At 53.4% G+C, this 22,937-nt stretch overlaps 2 protein-coding genes across 2 annotated transcripts in view; both read right to left on the bottom strand.

Annotated features, from left to right (window-relative positions):
- SPTBN5 (spectrin beta, non-erythrocytic 5) overlaps positions 1-10,742 on the bottom strand; it is a gene marked incomplete at its 5' end in the record, with an annotated part of 44,582 nt that extends 33,840 nt beyond the window's left edge. Inside the window, 21 exon segments of the mRNA XM_082618760.1 lie at positions 15-121; positions 124-214; positions 303-456; positions 714-862; positions 866-946; positions 1,060-1,087; positions 1,089-1,196; positions 2,571-3,127; positions 3,131-3,202; positions 4,071-4,102; positions 4,105-4,263; positions 4,266-4,297; positions 4,833-4,990; positions 7,078-7,121; positions 7,124-7,193; positions 9,471-9,638; positions 9,898-9,938; positions 9,941-10,020; positions 10,108-10,163; positions 10,477-10,541; positions 10,661-10,742. Coding sequence (XP_082474886.1) covers positions 15-121; positions 124-214; positions 303-456; positions 714-862; positions 866-946; positions 1,060-1,087; positions 1,089-1,196; positions 2,571-3,127; positions 3,131-3,202; positions 4,071-4,102; positions 4,105-4,263; positions 4,266-4,297; positions 4,833-4,990; positions 7,078-7,121; positions 7,124-7,193; positions 9,471-9,638; positions 9,898-9,938; positions 9,941-10,020; positions 10,108-10,163; positions 10,477-10,541; positions 10,661-10,742 — 2,334 coding nt within the window.
- A 2,585-nt stretch (positions 10,743-13,327) lies between these two features.
- Positions 13,328-22,937, bottom strand: part of EHD4 (EH domain containing 4) — a 91,323-nt gene continuing 81,713 nt past the window's right edge. The window contains exon 6 of the mRNA XM_082618908.1: positions 13,328-17,420. Coding sequence (XP_082475034.1) covers positions 16,884-17,420 — 537 coding nt within the window. The 3' untranslated portion in view covers positions 13,328-16,883. The remainder of the gene's footprint in view (positions 17,421-22,937) is intronic.

Below are 22,937 nucleotides of genomic sequence, written 5' to 3'. Positions count from 1 at the left end.
CGCCGCCCAGCTACCTGCTGGATGAGCAGGGCCGCCTGCAGCCGCGCGCCCCGCCCTGCCGCCCGGGCCCAGAGCCTCTGCCACGCGCCCTGCACCGCCGCGGCCCGTTCCCGGGGATCCGCCGCGATCGGGGCCCGCGTGTGCCCAGGTCGCGTCCCCTCCGCACGAGATCAGTGCACACGGCCTGGTGGCGGTGGAGCTCGGCTTCTAGGGCCTGGCAGACAGCAGAGCAGGGAGCTGGGTGAGGGGAAGGGCGGGAAGGCAGGGAGAGGGGAACCGGCAGGGCGCAGGGTAGTGGGCACCTTGTGTTGCTGCAGGGCCGCAGCGATCTGGCTGAGACCTGGGCCCAGGGCAGCATCCTCCACCAGCTGTCCCCGCTCCCTCAACCAGGCTTCCTCCTCCTCACAGTTGTGCAGGAGCTCTGCCCGCTCCAGGGTCTGCTCCAGCAAGGCCCGCCTGAGGGACAGCAAGGGCCACAGAGGGGCTCGGGAAGTGATGGGGCTTGGGGAGGGGGTTCCCCAGCAGGCCCAGACACTCCCCCTTAGACAGGAGTTTTCCTTTTCCTGGATGACTCAACAGAGGAGACAGAGGCCTTGGGGATGAGGGTCAGTGTAGAGGAAGTTGCCAGACAGCACTGTTTTAAGCTGGGCAGGGGGTAATTTGGGTTACAGAAAAGTTATGGAGAGGGTAGGGGAGTTCGCGTGAGCTCTTACCGGGACCTGGCAAGAGACACCAGGCTCTGGTGGAGCTGGGCCAGCACCCTGGCCTTGGCCTGCAGCACTTCCACACTAGTGCCCAGGGAAGAATCCAGCTCCATTGTCTGGTGGGCAGGATGACTCATGTGGGCGCCATGAGCCGAGATCTAGGCCTCCAGCAGGTCATGCCCCTGAAGCAGCTCCACTACCTCTGCCAGCTGCTGCCCACAGGCCGTGGAGCTGGCCAGCACCTGGCCAGGGACAGATGAGTGGTCATTAAAGTCCCAGAGTGCTGGGTCCCTGTGAATGTCAGGGCTGGCGCATCCTGCTGTGTTTCCCAGGAATCTGCTGGTCCAGGGCCCACCTGCAGCTGGTTGAGCTGCTTGGAGGCAGTCTACTTCCTGCAGCAGGGTCAGCACAGCCTGCATGCCTGCCATCTGCTTCCTCTGCCCTTGCAGCCACGGAAGGAGCTGCTCCCAGCACTGAGTGATCTCCAACTGCCTGGGGGATGTGAGAATAAGGGTGGTACCCACTGGGCTGGGGTAAGGAAGCTACCTTGGGGTCCACAGTTGCGGGGTGGGGATTGGCTGTCCTGGAGGAGCCTGAGTACCGTGGCTGGAGCTGTGAGCATCCATCCAGTTGGGGCAGTGTCCCCACCTTTTAGACACAGGCAGAGAAGCTGGAAGGAGGGCTTGGGAGGTTCAGGCCTTCACGGACCCCCAAGCCTTCTTTCCAGTCCTCATCTCAGGTGATAGCAACTCCATCCTTCCAGGTGCCCTGGCCAAAACCTTGATAACTCACCTTCTCATGCCCCACATCTAATCTGTGTGCAGATCCTGTTGGATTCAAAATATATGCAGGATCCCACCAATTTCTCATGACCTTCACTGCTTCTCTGGTCTGATTATTATCTCCTTCTGACTTTGCCCTTTCAGTCTATTCCTGACATGGCATCCAGAGTTATCATTGTAAAACAAAAGTTAGATTGTGTCACTCCTCTGCTCAAGCCCTGTCATGACTGCTTATCTTTTGCTGAGTACAAACCAAGTCTTTACTGTGCCCGGCAGGGCCCAGCATGATCTCTGCCACCACCTCTCGCCTCCATACCTCCCTGACCTCAACTACAACTTGTTCACTTGGCCAACACTGGCTTCTGCGCTGTATTTCAAATATGCCACGCGTGTGCCCACCTTGGGACACTGCACTAGTAGAGTCTGTCCTCATATCTGTATGGCTTCTCACTTCTTGCTGGTCTTTGCTCAAAAGTAAACCTCCTCTGACCACCCAATATAATTCCCTCCCCCCACCTTGGCACCTCATATTCCCCTATTCTGCTTTATTATTTTTTAAAATCACTATCTCACATACTATATATTTTTTCTGTTTTCCTTAGTAGTATGTAAGCTCTATGAAGGGAGGGATTTTTGTTTGTCCTCTTCACTGCTAAATCTCTAACACCTAGAATAGTACTTGGGACATAGTAGATACTCAATAAATGTTTAGTGAATGAATTAATAAGAGGCTGTCTAGAAAGAACAGTGCTTTACCAAAAGGGACCAATTACGGATGGTGGAATTTCAGACATCAGTGGGAGCTAGATCTTTCTGTTTTTATTTATTTATTTATTTAGGCCACACCTTGCGGCTGGGAGGATCTCAGTTCCCTGACCAGGGACCGAACCTGGGCCCCGGCAGTGAAAGCGCTGACTCCTAACGAATGGATTGCCAGGGAATTCCCGGAGTTAAATCTTTTTAAAGGGAGCCCCAAACCCATAAATCATCCCTGCCTCTGTGTCCACGAATGGGCTGTGTAAAGACGGGCATGGTAGGAAGGCCCTAGCCTATTTTGAAGACCGTTCACGTGTCTGGGGCTCACCCGCAGGCCACCTCTGCCCAGCCGTGGTAGTGCTCCTGCTGGAGGATGTCTGCAATCTCGGCCAGGGCCTGGAAGCACCCCTCCTGGGGCAGGATGCCGGCATCCAGCATGCGCAGCCTCTGGGTGGCCGCTTCCACTGTGGCCGGGCTGGCTGGTGGGGCTGCGGCCCAGTCCAGCACCTGCTCTGTGTCTGTTAGAAAGCTCTCCTGGAGGGCCGCCTTATGCTGGAAGCACCGGCCCAGGGTTTCCAACCTCTCTAGTTGCAGGAACCTCTGCTGTAGGGCCTGGCTCCACGAGGCCTCTGCCTGCTCCAGGCCTGCCCAGCTCGGGGACAGCTCTGCAGGGCCCAGGCCCTCGTGCGGCAGGAGGTGCCTGCGATTCTGGGCTCGGAGTGCCATCTGCAGCCGGAAGAGCAGTGCCTCCACGGCCCCTCGCTGCTGCAGCCTCGGTGGCTTCTCCTGGGTGTGGAAGGAGGCAAAGGCCACCAGCAGCTGGCACACGCCTGGCAGGGTGTCTGGGAAATCCCGGGCCTCCAGCTGCACCGGCTTCTCCGCGATTTACCACAGGAGGTCGGTCACCAGCTGCTCACACTGGGTCTGCAGCGCCTCTGTCTCCTGGAGCTGAAGCAAGATCTGGCAGAGGGCACGGGAAAGGGTCAGGGCGGCACCTGGGAGCAGGCCCTGGAATCCAGGCTCTGGAAGCCCTCCCCTTTTGGGTGCTGAGTGCCAGCCAGGCTTGCCCAAGTGGGCAGTAGCTCCTGTCCTCAGCTGAGGACACACTAAAGTGGGGTTCCTCCCAGCCCCCAGAGAAGCGGGTCTGCCGCCATTCTACACTGAGACCTGGGAGTATGGGACCCCCTTCGGCCTTCCTCTACCTTATTTTACTCCCTTTGGCCTCAACTCTGGGGGGGCTGTTCTTTTTCTGAGCCTTCTTTCCCCTCCCTGAGGCCGCCACACCCCTAAAGCAGCTCAGAGCCCTTGGCCTGGATCATCTCCCCCATGCCCAGCTGAGACACCAACCCTGAGAACAGGCCTCCCAAGCCTCAGCCTCTGCCATTGTGCCCAGAGGGTAAGAGCCCCCAGAAACATGGACTCAGCCCAGTAGAGCTGCGCTGCGTTTGTCCTTGCAGAGTCCAGCTCTCTGAGCCTTTTGCTCTCTGAGCCTTTTAATCCCATTAGGAGCTTAGCAACCTAAGAGCAGAGGGGGAGGGGGAGGGGCAGGAAGGGGCATCACCCACCTGGCTTTCCTGTGTGCCAGGCACTGTGCTTATGCTCCTTTGCACACTCATAGCAGCCTTCTATTACCCAGAATTAATTAATTATCTATTGCCCAGGAATCATCATCTCCATTTTACAGAGGGAGTGCAGTAAAGGTAGGTGCCACAGCCAAGGCCACACAGCGAGGAAGGGGCAGAGACAGCCTTCAAACTCGGGTGTGTCTGACTCCAGAGCCCATGTTCACCCCACCTCTCCTCGATGCCACCTTCCCTTTGTTACCAACCTTCGCGAGTCTCCTCTGGACAGTCTGCCCTGGTGCAGGTGGGAGAGGTGGTGGCAGTAGAAGGAGACGTGAGTCATGACGGCGCGCTCATCGGGCTGTAGGGCCACCACGTCCTCGGGGTCCAGCAGCTGAGCGATGCCCAGCTCCTGCTCAGCCACATGGAAAGCACAGTGGAGGTGGTGCAGTGGGCGTTGGGACGCAGGGAGCCGTAGTGAAGCAGATCTGGCCTGGGCAGAGAGCAGGCAGGGCTCTTTACCAGAGTCAGTGACTGCTTGGCTTTAAGTGGACTTGTTAAAAAGGCAAACCAGCTCCTATTGGTCATTCATACCTTGCAGTGCATTAGTTTTCCCCTAATGATTATCTGAGACCCCGGCTGAAGGAATAGGGCTCGGAGAGGGGAGGATGAATTTTGCTCAGGAGTCAGGCTCCTGGGTAGGGGAGGAAGCTCCAAAAGGTCAGGTGCTTGCCAGGGAGAGGACAGAAAAGAGAATCAGGGGCACAGAGAGTGGAGGAAGGCAGGGTCAAAGGCAAACCTGGCCAATTCCACGGAAGGGGGTAGGGGTATCACAGACCGGGGCCTCAGCTGTTAGCTGTCTTTATCTCTGTGCCCAGCGCAGGGGCCAGAGGGACATGGGAGAATGGGTGGGTTGAGAACCCAAGTCCTGGAGCAGTTGGCTCAGCAGGTAGAGGCCTCCCAGAAGGAAGCCAAGGGCTGCCTCAGGCCAGGGTCCAGAGGCACTGGGTCCCCTCCCTCATGCACACCTGTGGGCGTGGATGAGGGCACTGAAGCCGAGCCCATCACTCCAGCTGCGGGAGAAGTCAGTGATGTTGGCGTTGGCGTAGCCGGCCGTCTTCCACTGGCACCAGAGCAGCAGAGCCTCCTTGGCAGACAGCAGGGCTGTGCTGGCCCCAAACTCCTCCTGGAAGGACAGGGCAGCGGGTCACCATGCAGGGACAGGTGGGGTGGGGCAGCAGAGCCCGCAAGCCATGGGAGAGGCAGGCTGGGCATGCTGTGATCCTGCCCTCCCACCTGGAGCATCTGACTGTACTCGCTTTCACTCGTGCTGGGGAGGGAATGGGGGTGCGAGAGAAAGATTGTCCTTACAAAGAAGTGGAGTGCTTGAAATCTGTCACCTCTGAGCAGCTGGCTTTGAGTCGCAATTGGTGACAACAGCAGCAGTAAGTCCCTTTTCTCCAGCCTTTCTGATGGGCCAGGCACTGTGCTAACCTACCCTGGGATGCACAGAATTGAGTCTGGGCTTCATCAGACCGGCTCCTGGTCAACACGGGTTTTCTGCCAACCAGCCACCGGCCTGCACACGTGGCTCTCCACCCAGCACAGCCCTCAGAGGTAGGCGCTATTAGTATTTACATTCTAAGGATGGCATATGAGGTGCAGTAAGAGAGGTCAGGAAGTTGCCCTGGGTTCCCCAGCTGATAGGGAAGGGTCTCTCTTGATCCAGAAACATCTGACAGAGCCCATCTCTGACATGGGGAGCCCATCTGTCTGCCCCCACAATGCCTCATGTGATGGCTTCTTCAGACTGGGAAATGACCATCTATAACTGGTTTCAGTCTCCTGGATAATTTCCTTTATTCTGCTACTCTCGGCTTCCACCTGCCCCCACTCCCGGCCCCATCCCTCTTCCACTCGGTGCTCCTTTCCCTTCTTCCTGGCTCCACCTCTTTCCCTGCCTTCCATTCCTCATCCCTGTCCGGCCCTCAGTGGTCCTCCCCTTCCATCCACTCCCTCCCTCGCCCCTCACACCCCAGAGTCCCCATCTCCTTTTCCCTTGACTCTTCCTCTCCTTTTCTCCCCTCTACCAACTCCTGTTTATAAACTCAGAATGTTAAAGCACAGCAGGCTGCATTTCCTTCCCTGCCCTTTGGGCCCCGGAGCTTGGGTAGGAAGGACAAGTGAGCAGCAGCGCAGGGGAGGGGAGGGGGAAAGAGCTTCAGGGCCTGGAGCTGGGCTCTGCCACAGCCAGGCCAGGTCCAGGTCTCCTGAGTGGCTGGGCTAGGCTAGCAGACATGAACCAGGAGAGATTCTGGGGTGAGCACGTGCGGGTGTGAGGTCAGCCTGGTGCCAGACATGTCTGAGTTTTGCAGGGAGCAGAGCCTGCGCTGGCGGCGGACAAGAGAGCCGGTTGGTTGGTTGGTGGCCGGTCAGGGGATGATGTGGACTTGCTGCTCCCAAGGGAAAGGGTGGCAGGGGCACCTGGAACTGGCCTTGGGGGCGGGGGAGGGGAGTGTGGCTTCCTGGAAGGGCTTGAGGTCAGTTAGAAATTCATCCATCCATCCATTCGCCACATACATGCTAGGCTCTGGGGATGTAGCCAGGCAAGGCCCCTGCTCTCCTGGGGCTCACAGTCCCCTCATGAGTGTAAAGGATGCTCCTGGATTTGAGCCAAATCTCTGGCTTCTTTTCATTAGGATTTCATTCTCCAGGTTTGCTTTCCTAACCTACTAGAATCGAGTTTTAGATGGGGTTTTAGAAACCATGAAACTATGAAAATTGATAAATATAAGGACTTAATGTGTTTACTCTTTCTGATCCAGCTGTGGGAAAAAAAGAGGTAGAATGGAGGAAGATGGGGGACCATCTCTTTGGTTTTCAGGATCCTGGGGATTTGGAAACCTCCAGGGCTGGGGCTCCCTCTATATGTTTAATTTCCCCCAACAATACATTAAGGGGTAATGAAAGTTACAGGATTTCAACGCCCTGTAACAAATTGGGGGTGAAAGATGGGTGGTGGGCACATACCTTGACCCCCTCACTAGTGAATGACTCGTCCCAGATCAGGCTTGAAGCCTGTGAATCTAGTTCTCACTTCAGCATATTACAGTCTCTCTGACATTCTGACTTCTTTGCCCATGGTTGAAGAGTGAATAGTAGTTGTGTGGATGCCAAGGATACGTTGTGGGGATCCTAACAGTTGGGTACAACTACTCTGTCCCCAGGGCCCTGAGGTGAGGCCAGGGCTGGGCACTGGGGGCTGAGACATACCCTGTCCAGGGAGATGTGGGAAATCTGGAAACACAGAATGATGACCAGATGAGTCCCAGGATGAGCATCTGGTCTCCATCCACGATGTTCTCTGGCTCAATGAGGGGTGCTGGCACCTGTGGGCAAAGTTGACTGGGCTCAGCTGCAAAGCCCATATACCAGAGAAGACTCATAGTAACCAAATGTCCAGGGGGCTGGCTGCTGTATGGGAGGGTTCTGGAGTCTGTCCTGCCCTAGGAGATCCCCAGGGGAGAAGCAGGCAGGCACAAGGCCAGGCAAGTAAAGCCTTTCTAACTGGTTGGGGCTTTGGTCCCAAGCCCCCTTAGGTAAAGTCCCAACATGGTGAGCTGGGCTGGACCACAGGAGCAGGAGGACTCCCCACACATGGGCTACAGGTAAACCAGGGCCAGGATCAGTGGTTCAGCTACGGAGGTTGAAATGAAGAGTCGTAAAAGTCAATGTATGAGCTCAATAGACAGCATCGACTGTCTGCCTCCACCACCCAGGGCATCTGGGGATCTCCCAGTGAGTGCTTGGGTCCCTGGCTCACATTTGAATCTCAGCCTTCTTCATCAGTGTTCCATCTCCTGTTAAACATTCAGATTCCCAAGCTCCACCCAATCAGACTCTCTTGGACCAGGGCCCAGGGATTTGTATTTGGACGAACACCTCAGTGGTTCTTATGTGCACTGAAGTGGAGAACCTGCTGACCTAGATTTTGCCACTTGGACAGGAAGGGTTGAATCAAGGAGAGAAAGGAACAGAATAAACATGAAAGTCGCATGTGGCTTGGGCCCCTTCACCCTCTGGCTCAATCCTCCTCTTTCAGACCCCATGTCTCTAAGACCCATGGGATTCTTGCAGTTCCCTGAGATTCTAAGCTCAGTCCTTGGGGCTTTTGTACTGGCTATCCCTGTTGTCTGAAAATATTATTCCCCCAGAGAGTTCCATGGCTATTTCCTTCTCTTCCTTTAAGTCTTTACTCAAATGCTACTCTTTCAATGAGGCCTACCCTGGCCACCTTTTAAAAAATCTTCCCGATTTTGTGTTTAGTGACGTCATGGCAGGGGTATGAAGGCCTCAGAAATCAGCAAATGCTACAAACCAGGGATTTTATCTGCCCCCTTCCCCTCAACTCCCCAGCCCAGATAGCTGATTGTTAAACATTTACCAGCATATTGCTGATCTGGGTTCAAATAAACTGTCTCCCCTGAAACTGTAGGGCCCCTAAGCTCAGGTCTGGGCTTTGTGACATGCAGTACCCAGCACAGGGCAAGGGCTCCAGAAATGAGTGCACCCCACATTCTGCTACTTATTAACTGTGTGCTGGGGGCCAAAGTTTGACCATAGCTGCCTCATATATATGGTGGAGACAAGGCTGTCACCTTCATAGGTTACGTATCAGTGACATGCTGTGTCTCTAAGCTTGAGGGGAGCTGCATAGCCTCTGACAAGGGCTGTGGGGCTTGCACCCTCCCCAGGTTCCCAAGAGGAGGTGGCTGGCTCACAGGCCAGCTTTCTGCTCTTCTGTGCACCCAGGGACCGCAGTGCTCCTGTCTGTTGCTTTGGCTTCTCACCTTCCTGGCCTCCCTTCAGCAGGCCAGGCTCGCAGAGGGGCTGGCTGTGACCTCCATTCCAGGACTTAGGCTCAGCCCAGACAGTCCCACCTGTGACTTCTTAGCCTCCAGGGGCAGCCACCTCGTGCTTTAGTACCTGAGGCCAGGAGCCCTTGGGCCTCCCAATTCCTGCTTCTCAATATAAATGACCCCTGCACAGCCCCCTGACACTGGCCGTGAGGGTCCCTCTGTGTCCCTGGAGCTCCTGTCTCCTTTTAGAGACTATTTCTTTGGCCTGTCCCTTTCTCTCAGGGTCCCTCCTGTTTGCTTAGGTCCCTCCCTGCTGTCTGGTCCAGCTTCTCCAAGGTAGCCCTGCATCTCCTCCCTCCACTGCCTGGCTCAGTGTCCGAGGCTCTTCCCCTGTGTCTGACCTTCCCTCACCCCTAGGGCCCCCTATCCAGGATCTGCTGGCCAGTTGACTGTGGGTCTGCCTGGTAAATAATTTCCTTATTTATGAAAAGAGAAGGTTAAGAGTGCACTGAATCTTTCAGCTTAGACTCCACAATCTCTCATTACAGTCAATGGCATATTCCATTTCCACCCACTGGGGATGATGGCTGTTCCACTTCAGCCAGTGGGTGTTCTCTAAACTGGGAGAACTGTGCAAGGAAGGGCTTTGCTTCCTGGACCTCTGTATTGCAGTTGCTCCTCCTGGATCCCGGCTCCAGATCCTCTGCTCTGCCCTGTGGGCAGCCCAGGAAAGATGATCTAGTCATCCAGTCTGTCCCCACTGCCCACCCCAGCACCATGCTCAGAAGCCCTCTCCCCAGTGCCCACCTTGGCCCTGAGGAAGACCAGAGCTCGGCTGCTGTTCTCTAGGAAGTGTATGCGCATGTGGCCCCAGTTGGGGGGTGGCAGGACATCCCCCGAGATGAGCTCCAGCAGCCACAGCAGGTGGGTGCCATCATCCAGCTCTGTGTACAGGTTCTGAATCTTGATGCCCACCTGGGCATGGAGCAGGCATGGGAGAGGATGGAGAAGGCACAGGGTCAGCCTAACCTCACCTGTCTGCCCCATTCCTGGACCTGGGCTATGCAGCCCAGAGCATCTGCCTTGAGGAAGGAGCATTGGCCTCAGCTGTGCTTCGGGGTCGAAAGAAGTAGCCTCAGCCAGATGACCTCATAGTCGGTCCCCCAGGGTCCACTGGCCAGGGAGCTGGGGAGACAGTAGAGATGGACTGTGGGGCATGCCCAGCTACACTCACCTGGTCGTGCTGGAAGATACTGTTGATCCACTTGGTGAAGTCTTCTCCTGCATCTGCATGTGCTGTGCCTGCAGCTTGCAAATGTGGCCCATCCTCATACGCAGAGTCCGTGGTGGGACTGGACTGGGAGAGCGGTCCAGGGCTCTGCCCCTGGCCTCCTGCTTCACGTGCCTGTAGCCCCAAGGAACTTCTGGGGCTTGTGGGGCTTACCAGCCATCAGGCCTGGAGCTCTCTGGGGATGAGGGGCCACTGGACATTTCCCTAAGCTGGGGACGTTGGGGGCATGGAGGTTGGGGGAGGACTGTGGATACTGATGACTCCCTGGGAGTGGGGGCCCCTCCGTGCCAGACAGTCCCACATTTGGTGGGTGGTTGCAGCTTGGAACCTAGCCAGGTAAGGTCTGGTCCTTCTGGCTGGTGTCCTGAACTTGAATGGCCCAGGGCCCCTTTTGTCCCATCCCACTTTCTAAATTCTTCTTCTAGAACTCCTGCTGCCAGAGGTTTCTCCTGGGCCACAGCATTTGGCTGCTGCTCTTTGGGACAAAAAGGGCAGGTGGAAGGAAAACGGGAAACTACTTACCTTGGTGATGTGCAGGCCCTGGGAGGAGACCTGGCTGGATGGTCGGAGATGGCAGATAGGAGGGGCTGAGCGGGGAGGGAGAGACATCAGGAGAGGCCGAGCCTGCAGCTGGGGCTGCGCCATGGCCCTCCTCTTGGGCCAGCAGGGCAGGGGTCACAGCACACAGCCGGCATTGTTCACCCACCTGCCGCAGGGCATGGCCCAGACCGAGGGGGCGGCTCAAGAATGCTCCAGATCAGTTGCTCCAGGGTTTCCTCCTTCATCATCCCCCGCTGCAAATGCCTTCAGCATCAGGTGGGGGTCCTGGCTCCCAAGACGCAGAGGCCCATGGGATGGTCTCCAGTTGGCTCCAGGTGGGAGCACCATGGGGGCACTGCAGTCCAGGTACAAGGTGCCACAGGGCAGAGCCTTTGGTCAGAGCTTCTGCACCCACTTCCGGCAGGCTGGGGCTGCCCTTCTGCACCCCTGCAGAGCCTCTCCGTGAGCACCCACAGGGGCGGGGATGGGAGCGAGCCCGCTGGGCCACGGCCCTCGCATCCTCTCCTGGGGGACGCACCACAGACACACCACAGACTCGGACCAAGGCTGGGCTTTCCAGGCCCTGACGGAAATGCACCTAACCCAGCCCAGGGCTGCAGGGTGGTACTCCCTCAGGGCTGGGGCCACTTTCTGAAGGGGGTTCCCCCTGGGAAGGGGTAACCCGCAAAGTCCGTGGGAACGACAGAGCCTCCTCCAGAGTTGGAGACACGGTGTTCACTCTTTGGGGCCCCAGTGAGGCACCAGCACCTGTGCTCCTTGGCACTGGCTGGGCCTGAGGCTCCGAGGTGGGGGCTGTGGGGGAGCCCCTCCCCTCCCCCCTCTCCCTCCCTTTCCTCTCCTCCCCTCCCTCCCCTCCCCCCTCTCCCCTCCCTCTCCTCCCCTCCCTCCTCTCCCTCCCCTCCCTCCCTCTCCCTCCCTCCTCTCCCTCCCTCCCTCCCCTCCCTCCCCTCCCCTCCCTCCCTCTCCTCCCCTCCCCCCTCTCCCTCCCCTCCCCTCCCTCCCTCTCTCTCCCTCCCTCTTCCTCCCCTTCCCTCTCCTCCCCCTCCCTGCTACCTTGGACCGCATGCCAGAAGGAGAGTGAGTTCTAGTTCAGGTGGCTTCACAGAACAGTCTGGTTACAGACACCGGGCTGGGCTGTGTGTCTGGGTTCATCCACCCAGCAGCCCCAGCAACACTTCAGGGAGGCGTCCCTGACAGCCCAGGCCGGTGAGAGGAGCAGTGGCCATAGCCTGCCCTTGAGAGCTGGGCAGGACCCATCACACCTGAACCCCAGCCTGTGGCTGGGAGCGAGGAGCATGCTGCTCTTGAGTGAGGGCTTCTCCCCTGTATCCGAGAGGAGCCTCCACCCCTGCTGTCCTCTCTGTGAGGTCCCTCCTGCCACTGACTGCTTCCTGGCACTAGGGATGAACCTGAGCTTCTTCCTCCCCCCAGCCCCAGGTCCAGTCAGGTACCAATGGCTGTTGCTGCTGTGCCCCGCAGCGAGTGCTCCACAGTGCACCCCCACCCGGTTACTCCCACTGACCCTGCAGGTCCTCGTCACTGTCCCCAGTTCATTACCCTGCCTGCATGTCAGCTGACGCCCGGCCCAATGTGCCTTCCCAGAGCAAGACACTAGTTCAACTGCAGTAAAGCCACTGCACATGCTGCCAGGATCAGCTCCTCTTGTGCCGTGACTGATAGCAGCCCCTGTTGAAATGAGAATCCCTGCTGGTCAGTACAGTTCTGGAATATTTGTGCTGCAAGTAACTGAAATTTCAAGTCAAATGGGTTTAAATGATATAAAGGGAATGTACTGGTCCACATAACTGAAAAGGCTGGCAGGAGGAGGACTTCAGGTAAGGTTTGATCCAGCAGCTCAAATGATGCCACCACAGGCTTGGATTCCCTTAGTCTTTCTCAGTGCCTTCTTCATCTTCACACTCCACAGGGTGGTTGCCGTCAGCCTAACCTCACTCCTCTGCTTCCAGCACCGCTGGGCACTTCTCTCAATGCTATTTATATTGTTGCATCAATAGGCTCACTTCTTTGCACTGCATGGTTCAGAAGAGAGAATATCTCTCCCAAGAGTTGGAACAGAAGTCTGAGGGGCCTGGCTCTCATAGACACATGTCCATTCCTGAACAATTTCTGTGACCAGGCAGATGAAATACTCTAATTGGCTCAAGACAATCAGGACCCATCCTGGAAAGAAGGGGTGGGGTCTATCTCCCCAAACCTCATGCCTCAGATTGAGGGTGGAGAAGTGGAGAGTGGTCTGCAAAGGAAATTCCAGGTCTGGATCACCAAAAGGGTAGATGCGTGCAAGTGTGAAAACTCCAGATGTCTACTATGGGTGGTCCAGACCTGTGAGGCATGCCAAGAGGCTGGAGCAGTGCCAGCCAGCCAAGCGCTGCACCCTAGCACTACTGCACCCTGAGGTGCTCGGGCCTGCCTCAGCGCCAGACAGAGGACATCTCCTGTGAGTGCTCAGTGATGCCCTGTCCTCAGCCTCGGAAGGATCTCCTCCACGGTCCCCTCCAGTCTTGGTTTCCAGTCACTCTCAGTTGGGGTGTGAACCTCCCTTGGGGCCTGCTCCCAGACCTGGTCCCTGCCCACAGTGGATGGAGCTGCTTTCCTGCTGAAGAAGCCCGAGTCTACCACCCAGGGAAGATGCAGGAAGAGTCAGGGGTCACAGGGATGGCGTGCAAAGGGGCACACCCTCCCCTTAACTCCTCTGCCTCGTTTCAGAATGGTTCCAAGGGATCCCTGCTTTATTCCTGAGACAGCTGGCACACAGTTAACTGAAAAACCAGAGCCAATGGGAAAAAAGTAGTGATTTTTTTTCAGAAGTTTATTGATCAGTAGACTGGGTCTTTTTTTGACAATTCTAAACAAGATTACAAAAAAACAGAAGCATTGTGTATTAATTGCATTGGCTAATTGACACATCGCCTGGTATACTCTTAGATTCTGCCCATGTTTACCTGGAAAAACACAGTGGTTGTCTGTCCTAAGAAAGTTATTTGCCACATTCCATGGAATGGAATGGAAATAAACAGTGCCTCCTTAAATGCTTTCCTTATCTCCAAGGCAATCTGTCCAGGGTATTGTTCTGGGCATCAAAAAGGAATGTAGCCATAAAGCGGGAAGGTTCTGGTGGTGGCTGTCAGGCCATGACTCTGGTGGTTAAACCCCATCCTAGGCGGCAGGCTCCAGTACAAGACATTCCCAGTGTGGTACAGGGGCGGCCCCCCGAGACCCAGCAGACATAGCAAAGGACCGTGGTCTGGACAGTGGGGCCAGGGCTCTGCTGAAGCCTCTCCTGTGGGCTTGTAAGGCGGGCAGCGGTTGGGGGAGAGCACGAGGCCTTTGGCTTCTCCTCACATGCTCTCTGACCCACCTGGACACCAGTCCCATGAGATGGAATAAGAATCCAACTCCTTAAGGCCCACAGCTCTGTGGGAGGAGTCACAGCCCCCAATCCAGGCATTATTGCTGCATGATGACAAGCGTTCTGGAGAAGCCACTCCAGCCCTGGAGAAGTGAAAGCCAACTGAATGCCTGGCCCTCCCCACAGAAGAGCAGCCCCAACCCGGGTCATCCAAGTGTGTGTGACGAGGAAAGAATCCACGTAGGACGCCAAGCGGGTTGGGCATCAGCGTGTGGCCGCGGAGCTGGGGGGTCTCGGCAGGTCTCTGTGCAATGCTTCTGTACAGACGGGTTCAGGAGGGCCTCACCAGCAGGCTCACAGTTTGGAAGTCGACTTCGGGAGGGGTAGGCAGAAGTTTTCATTTTTTCCCCTAAACTCAAGACTGCAGAGGTTTATGTTGTGCGATACCGTGTGCTGTACAGAAAATAGACTCAAGATTCTTAGGTTTTCTTCTGTGAAATCATGGAGAGCATGAAGATAGTTTCAGAGTTCTGGAGTTTACCTACTTCCACGTCCCCCGCCCCATCCGTGAGCACTCTGCAGAGGGGGTACTTGGACGGTGGGGCGGTTCAGGGAGGACAATACGGTCGGTCAAGGTGCCCAGATCCCAAGGGCTCCGTGTTCCCGGCCCTGCTGCACGGGGATCAGGGGATAACGGGTGTTTTGCACACAGACTCGAGGAACTCTGTGTGGGTCCTGGGATGATATGGGTCCTCGCTTGGCCCCCATCCCTAATGTCTTCCAGTGTTTTTCTTTCCAATCAAGTATTTACGATGGGTGACTTCAGGTTTTAAGAGAAGATATTGAGAAAAATGGACATGTGACTTCCTTTTTCTTCCTTTTTTCTCAGCATTCAGCTGCCAGATGTTCTCCCACCAGAGGTCATGGGGGTGGGGTGGGGATCACCTCACCCATGAGGTGCTTCCATCCACGTAGAACCAGAAACCTCCTCTGCTGCTCTTCTGAAGCAGTATTCCTCTACATCCATATATAGACAAAACTTGCCCATAGGTACATATATACACATTAACAAGTGGCCAAAATACATACTCTTGTGACATACGTGTATATATTTATCTTTATATATGACAACTGAGCTGAGTTAAAGAAGATGATTGTGAATGGAAATCATCTAACCTTGGCATCTCTATACCTTTGGACAAATGAACCAACTCTCTCTCCTCCTCTCTCAACCTTGCCCTCTGCTGGATCCACTGTGCTTACACGTCTGTGTGGTCCTCGTGCGTTCACAGAACTGTCTGCTCAGATTACAGTACTGGAATTACAAATGTCTCTTTTCTATGTGTCTAATTAATTTAAAAGTACTCATTAAGACTAAAACCATGTTACGCATTTACTTCTCTTAAAACTAAATTATGTAGAAAGTAAGCTAGGGAGTCTGAGGGCTGGCATCTGGATAAATGCTTCTCTAAAGTAAACATTTTCTTAAGTCTGCTGTTCTGCCCCGGATGTCGCAAGTGACACCAGGAAAAAAAAAAAACGAGTGTTTTGGAAGACTTAGGTGTGACTGTTTGGATTTCATTCATTTTTGGTGCCAGCAGCGTCCCAGGCTATGCAGCCATCACAACAGTGATGAAATATCATGTCTCTCTTATTGCATAAATAATGGTGAAAGGCACCTGCATCCCCCAGCTGGAGCCCACATAGTTGGGAGGGTGACCTCCACTGGACACAGGCATTTGGGCAAGTGGTCCAGAGAGGTTCACACAGGGCACCCAGGGAGGGAACATCAGGAACTGATGTACAGGTAAGGGCCCAGATCCTACCTCGTGAGGCATTCATGGTATGAACCACAGTCTTTTGAAGAAAAGGCTTTATATGAAAGATTGCATATTGTTTCTGTATAAAGGCCTTTATCCTTTATATAGAAACTATATTTAAAAAACTAGTCATAATAAAAATGCCTATTTTTTTATAAAAATAGTGTCTAACGCTAGTAGACTGACCTCTTCTACCTGACAGGCAGCTTGGGCTGGCCCCCCATCCCCTCTGTGGCCACAGGGCCAAGACACTGCACGCACCAAGCCATGTTTTTTCTGGATTTAAATCCTGCCATTGACCAAGGAGCCTTGGGGACGTGTAACCACGCTTACTGACGACTGGGGAGAACCACCTCTTTTCTTACTCTAGTTTAAGTATGATAAACTTTGCTACAACCTATTGCCAGACAAGTAAAGCTAATCTTCAGATTTCAACGTGACTTGAAATGAATACTAGAACTCTTGCCAGGGGTTAATAAAGGTTGTGATTTCCAAATTTCTAACCAAACTCTGCTGGGAAGGCCCCAAGGTTGGGGGAGCCCTGGGAGGGCCGGCCAGCAGGCGCTGGGATGGATGCTCTCTGCGGCCTGGCTGTGGGCTCTGCGGGCCCACAGAAGGGACGGGGACATGCAGAAATGGTGCGTCCTCCTCTCAGAGCTGGGGCAGCAGTCTTCTCTTTGGTAGACAGTTTGGAGAGAACAGAAACCTTCTCAGCTGTTTTTTTTTTCACTCTAAACAGAGCAAGAGACAAAATAAACAAGCTCATCTTTGCTGCTTCCCGGTGCCCTCTGAGGGACAGCCAGGTTCAAAATGAGGGACAGTCCAGTGAAGCCCAGCAGAGCCCCCAGCTGACACCCCGTGGCTCCTGGGATTCCACATCTGGGCCTCTCCAGGCTTTGGAGGATTCCTTGGACAATTTCCCTTTCTCCTCAACGCTTCCACCCCTGTATCCACCCCTTCCCCCCAACATTTTCATAGAGACTCTGGGAATTTTAAGGTGAAAGGATCTCATCTAGTGTCCAGTGTCTGCCCTCCCCGTTCTACAGATGGGAAAACTGAGGCACAGAGAGGGCAGTGTCTCACCCAGGGTTGCTCGGTGAGTCAGTGGCAGCGTGGGCCTCCGGCCCAGGCCCCCCAATTCTAGCCCCACACCGCCCTCCCTGTGTGCAGCCTGCCCCTCAGTCGGCCTTCAGCAAGGATTTCCTGTGGGAGGGCGGCACGAGGTGCGGGGGCAGGATGTTGGGCAGCTCGTAGCCATCGAGCTTGATCTTGATAAGGTGCTTGGCCAGTGCGAATTCCTCCTCGTCCAGCATGCCGTCGCAGTCACAGTCGGCCAGCTTCCAGATCTTGCCCAGGACGCTGTTGGGCAGCTTGGAGGTCACCATCTCCTTCTTGGCGTTGACGCCCGATATCTTGCCGTTGATGGGCGACAGGGTGTAGAAGAGCTCATCGTAGACAGGCTTGTCTTTGGCCACAACCCACTCCTCCTCATCGGCACCCTCCTTGGCGCCCTCCCCGTAGCCCTGGTTGAAGGGGCCCTCGGCCGTGCCGTCGAAGGCACCGCCCTGCACCAGCTGCGTGGGCATGTTCGTCTCCTCCTGGCTGATGAGGCTCATCAGGGAAGAGATCTTGTTGCTCAGCATGTTGTCCACAGCCTCGATCAGCTTGGGCTTCAGCGAGTGGAATTTGGTGAAGTCATAGGTCTCAAGCTGTTCCTGGAAAAGGAGAAACCACAGATTTGGTAAATGTCCTCCCTGCAGGAAGCAAATGAGGAGAGGGATGGCTGGAGGGGACGAATGCTCCCTTAAAGCAGGCAGCCCATACTCTGGGCTGTCCAGGGCTCTCTCTCTTTGGTGGGGTCCCCCCATCCGAACCCACCAGACATAGGAGTGGCTTTTGGAACAAGAGACAAGATGCATGGGATGCAACATTTTCCTACGGTAGCTAATCTGGGCTGGCAGTGGCATGAGGGACGGTGATCCCCTAGGGCTTTGAGACAAAATTCCTTCACCCTTTTTTAAAAAAAGCACTCTAGAGATCTACTATTTTATCTTTTAAAGTATTTTACATACCTTACATACTTCAGCTGATTTTCACAACAATGCTGGGAGTCAGGAAGGGCAGGTGTTAATAACCCATTTCACAGAGAGCACAAGGGGTGTCCTGGCGGAGTCAAGACAATAGCCCATGCCTCCTGCCGCTCGACTAGCCTCTGTGCTGTAACATGAAGCTGCGACAGAGCTGTCAGTAGAACTTATTTAGGTAAAATGATTATTTAAAGACGATGTTGATCAGTTAAAAAAATGTAGTTTAGGGTACAAATAGGTACAGGTTGAAACTGGAAAGAAAGAGAGGAGTAGCGATGGGAAGGGCAAGTATAAATGCAGCCAGTAGAGCTGAGAAGGACTAGCGTGGTCAGGGCAGGTCTTGGCTGCATCTCCCAGGAAAGCTGGGAGGAGCAGATAGAGCACAGGGTTTGCAGACGGCCCTAGGGGACACGGCAACTGCCTGGCCAGGATGGGAGCCAACTGTAGATGCCACAGAGGCTCTGTGGATGGCTCTGTAGAAATAGTCCTTCCTGCCTTGGTTACCCTTCCTTCCTTCCTTCCTTCCTTCCTTCCTTCCTTCCATCCATCCATCCATCCATCCATCCAATTTGTTATGTGCCAGGCCCTGTTCTGGGATATAAATATGAAAAGCCACAGTCTCTGCCTTCAGGGAGCTTATATTTCAAAAACGGCTTGCCTTAGTTTACAGTGAAACAATGATAACATGAAATAGAAGAAAGTCATGAACAAAGGGAAAAGCCAAGTAATTGAAAGGAAGAGGAGGGGAATCATCACATCAGATAATGGAGGCTGAGAAAAGCTACACTCCTCAGCTGCCCTGGCTGGGGAGCCGGGGGTGGGGGGTCACACCTCATTGTCGGAGGGGAGAAACCACCTGTTCATCACAAGAAAGACAAACCTTCTCTGGCTCTGAACTGTGGAAGTCACTTAGGCAATTGTATAAGGGGCCTCAAAGATCTAGTGAAAATGTCTTCAATAGCAGTTTTGCCAAACAAACGCAGAGAATTCCAGGTATGGCAGTTTTTATATGGACTCTACATGAAGTATTTCTGCTTGGACAATCCTAGAGGGCCAGAGAGGGGCCAGCCAGGTGTGCAGTTTTCTGGAGATGAGACAGGGAGCCTCTCAAGGGAAAGAGCTTTCACATTCCCCTCAGACCTGACTGTTCTGGACAGAAGTAATGGGACAGGGAGTTAAGAAAAAACAAAACTTTGTGCTACCATAAATATTACACTTTCATTGTAAAAAATTGGGGAAAAAACTAGTAAACAAAAATAAGAATCTTAAATCACTTATAATACCATCACCCAGCAATGACTTTTGCTAACATTTTTAGGCATACGTTTATAGCCATTTTTACAAACACACACACACGTGCACACACACACACTCTTTAACTGAAATAAGACCACACTATTTAACAACCTGCATTTTAAAGAAATAATGTATCACAGCTTTCCATGATATCAATTTTTATACAACCTTTAAAAATTTTTTTAATTTGAGTTAATTTTTAAATTGAAGTATGGTTGATTTACAATATTGTGTTGGTTTCAGGTATATAGCACATTGATTTAGTTTTATATAAATATAAAGTGATTTGGTTTTATATATACACATACTTTTTTTTAACATCTTTATTGGAGTATAATTGCTTTACAATGGTGTATATATACATATACTTTTTCAGTTTCTTTTATTATAGGTTATTACAAGATATGATATAGTTCCCTGTGCTATACAGTAAAAACCTGTTACTCAGAGCCATAGAAAGGAATGAAATATTGCTATTCGCAGCAACATGGATGGACCTCGAGATTATTATACTAAATGAAGTAAGTCAGACAGAGAAAGAGAAATACCATATGATATCACTTATATGTGGAGCCTAAAAAATAATACAAATAAACTGATTTGCAAAACAGAAACAGACTCAAGATACAGAAAACTTATGATTACCAAAGGGGAAGAAGGGAGAGGGATAAATTAGGAGAATGGGATTAACAGATACACATTAATATATATAAAATAGATAAATAAACTTATTCTCAATAGCTACATGATATTCAAATGTATAGCTGGGCCTTTCCTCATTTACCCTGTCCATGTAATTGGAAATTTAGGTCGTTTCCAATGGAGAATCAAAATTGTGGTCTCTAGGGTGTGCTGGCAGGGCAGACATTCTAGGCTGTTATTCTGAAGTGGAGCCCTGAGCTTTAGATGGTGGAGAGGACAGAGCGGAAAGCAAAACAGCCTGACATATCTTGGAGAGGTGCCCCCAGCACTCTTCTCAGTAGCCAACTCTGTGGCTGTCAAAGCAGGCTGGCCTGGGCTGCCACCTAGCACTCAGCCTGAGCTCAGCTCAGAGTGGTGGGGTAGCACAGGCCTGGTTCTAAGGTACATTCCAGTTTTCATGTCCTCCATCCTCACTGACAGACCACAGTCACCTGCATGTCATCCGAAGATCAGCACCAAACAATGCTGCTAACACTTTGGGGTCCTGCTGCCGGCACCTCGGTCAGCCAAGGGAACTGAGAAGAGAAAGCCCAGGAGGAGGAGAGCAGGCAGCCTACACAAAAATCCCAGTGCTGCTGGGGTAAACAAGTCTGGATTCCCCTGGGTGCATGAACACCTACCCTATTTCCTCATGAATAAGCCTGAGCTCTGGGCACACACAGAGCCTCTGTGTCCGGCCAAGTGGACAAATGAGGGCGGTGTCCACCCAAACTTTCCACCCGCCTGCAGGGGACATGGATTCAGACTGCAAACCTCTGGAAAACTGGCCAGGGGAAATGGCCACATATTTGCAGGGGTGGACGGAAGCAGCGGCAGCAGCCGTTCCCGCCCCGGAGGGCACATAGGAAGTAAGCCTTACACTCTCATCCGTGTGGTACCCGCCTGCCCAGCCCTGGCCAGGGGGGTGGGGTCCAAGTTAAACCACACCATCCCTGCCCTCCACCAGGGTGGCTCCAAAACTTTTTATTGGGATGAACACACACTGGAGAATTTAAAGAGCTACCCGTCAACAACTGTATGCATCAAAGCCACCAAGCCCGGGATCCTGGAATTCCCCCCCAAGAGACAAAGGTCAATCCCAGCCTAGCCTCTTCTGGGCTCTCCCTTGCCTGCTCACTCCCAGCCTGTACCAGAGCTGTTTTTGAATCCACTGGGAGGGTCTGAGCGGATGGGGATGGCTCTGCTGCCCTCTGCTGTTGAAATGTTTTTTTTTATTTTAAGAACTTATTTTATTATTTTAATTTTTTTTAACATCTTTGTTGGAGTATAATTGCTTTACAATGGTGTGTTAGTTTGTGCTTTATAGCAAAGTGAATCAGTTATACATATACATATGTTCTCATATTTCTTCCCTCTTGTATCTCCCTCCCTCCCACCCTCCCTATCCCACCCCTCTAGGTGGTCCCAAAGCACCAAGCTGATCTCCCTGTGCTATGCGCCTGCTTCCCACTAGCTATCTATTTTACGTTTGGTAGTGTATATATGTCCATGCCACTCTCTCACTTTGTCACAGCTTACCCTTCCCCCTCCCCATATCCTCAAGTCCATTCTCTAGTAGGTCTGTGTCCCAGTTCTCCAAGGAGGACAACTGCATCAGCAATCAAGGTGGCCTTGCTAGTGTTCCCTCATTCTGCAGCACGGACACGTCAGCGCAGCAAAGCAGATTCCCTCCCCAGTGGGTGCAGGGCTGACACAGGCAGATGCACCACCAGGTCATGGGCCTCCCCCAGCACCAGGCAAAAGCCTGCAAAATACAATTGGCTCTTTGCTACGGTGAAGAGTCACCCTAACCAGCTTGGAGAACAGAGACTTAAAGCTGGCCCTGGTGAACTCTCCGTGAGATCCTAGGATGTGCAAAGATCATAATCAAGTCATCTCCAAGATTCTGCCCCTGCCGCTGTCCCAGACACAGTAAGGCTGAATGCCTGTGTTGGGGAAGATGTCAGATGCTCAACAGACTCAGGGATGATGGAGGCCTTGACCCACACCAGGAACCCCCGGAGCTTCCTGGGTGACAGCAAACTAGCTTAAAGTAGTAAGCACACCCTCTGGGCTCCAGGCCTGCCTTGCTCCCTGGGGATTCCCTGAAAGGACTGGGGTGGTATGATCAGGGCCTGGCCGGCTTCCCAAGGAAGAATCCTCAGCCAGCTTCCAGGGGTTTGCTCCAGAAACCACTGGTCTATCAGCCCTATGGGAGTCAGGCTTAGGTCAGAGTCTGAGAAACTCATTACCCTAGAGCCTGCTACGATATAAACATACACTAACTTATTAATTAACCTACTCAACACATATTCACTGAGTGCCTGCTACACCCCAGGGGCTGGGGATATGGCCAAGAACAGGACATGGGTCACTGGCTTCATGGAATTACAGCCTTCTATGGGAGACACTAAATAAGACACTGAGTAAATTAATTATACCAAAGCACAGAGACACTTATGTTGTAACAAGGAGCACAAGTCCCCACAAGGGGCTTTGCTGCCAAAACGTCACTGCCAGCTACAGTCATAGCAGCAAAGACTGTAACCCAGAATGGACCTCTGTAGGGGCAAGGATTTTTATTTTTGCTGTTTGTTCAATGATTTATTCCAGGGGCCTAGAACAGTCCCTGACCATAGTAGACTTAATTACTATTCTTAGGTGAACGCACAAATGAACACAGATGATGGTAGGACTGTGTGGATGGTAGGCCCCCGGCAGGTAGGACCCCTGCTCCCAGTCCCAGGGCACCCAGGAGTCCAATGAAGGGGCCAAGGTGCCTGGTGCGGAGCCTAACCACAGTGTTCTCAGTGAAGGTTCAGGCCCTCCCTGTGTTGCCTGGCTACATGGGCCAAGGCTGCTCCTGAGACCTGAGGTGAGGGACTGCCCCTGTGACCAGCTCTGAGAGGTCTGGATGCCCTCTGACCGGCCAGGCCCAGGCTAGCATGGTCAGGAGTAGCTCTGGTCACAGAGTTTGCTCCCTCCGTTCAGGAGCTCCCTGGAGATGGGCAGGGGAGGCCTGTCAGGGAGACTTCAGGTCTCAGGAGCCGCACCTTGTGGGTCGGGTGTCAAGGGAGCCTCAGGAGGCCAATGAGCCACAGACGTCCCATCAGGCCATCGTGAGCACTGTGTATTTACTCACAGCTTTCATTTCAGTCAGGAAACCAA

The sequence above is a fragment of the Mesoplodon mirus genome (assembly GCF_964341445.2).
Source record: "Mesoplodon mirus genome assembly, chromosome: 4".
Classification (NCBI taxonomy): Eukaryota; Metazoa; Chordata; class Mammalia; order Artiodactyla; family Ziphiidae; genus Mesoplodon; species Mesoplodon mirus.
Note: the sequence above shows the minus strand (reverse complement) of the source record. Positions and strands in the feature narration are given on the sequence as shown.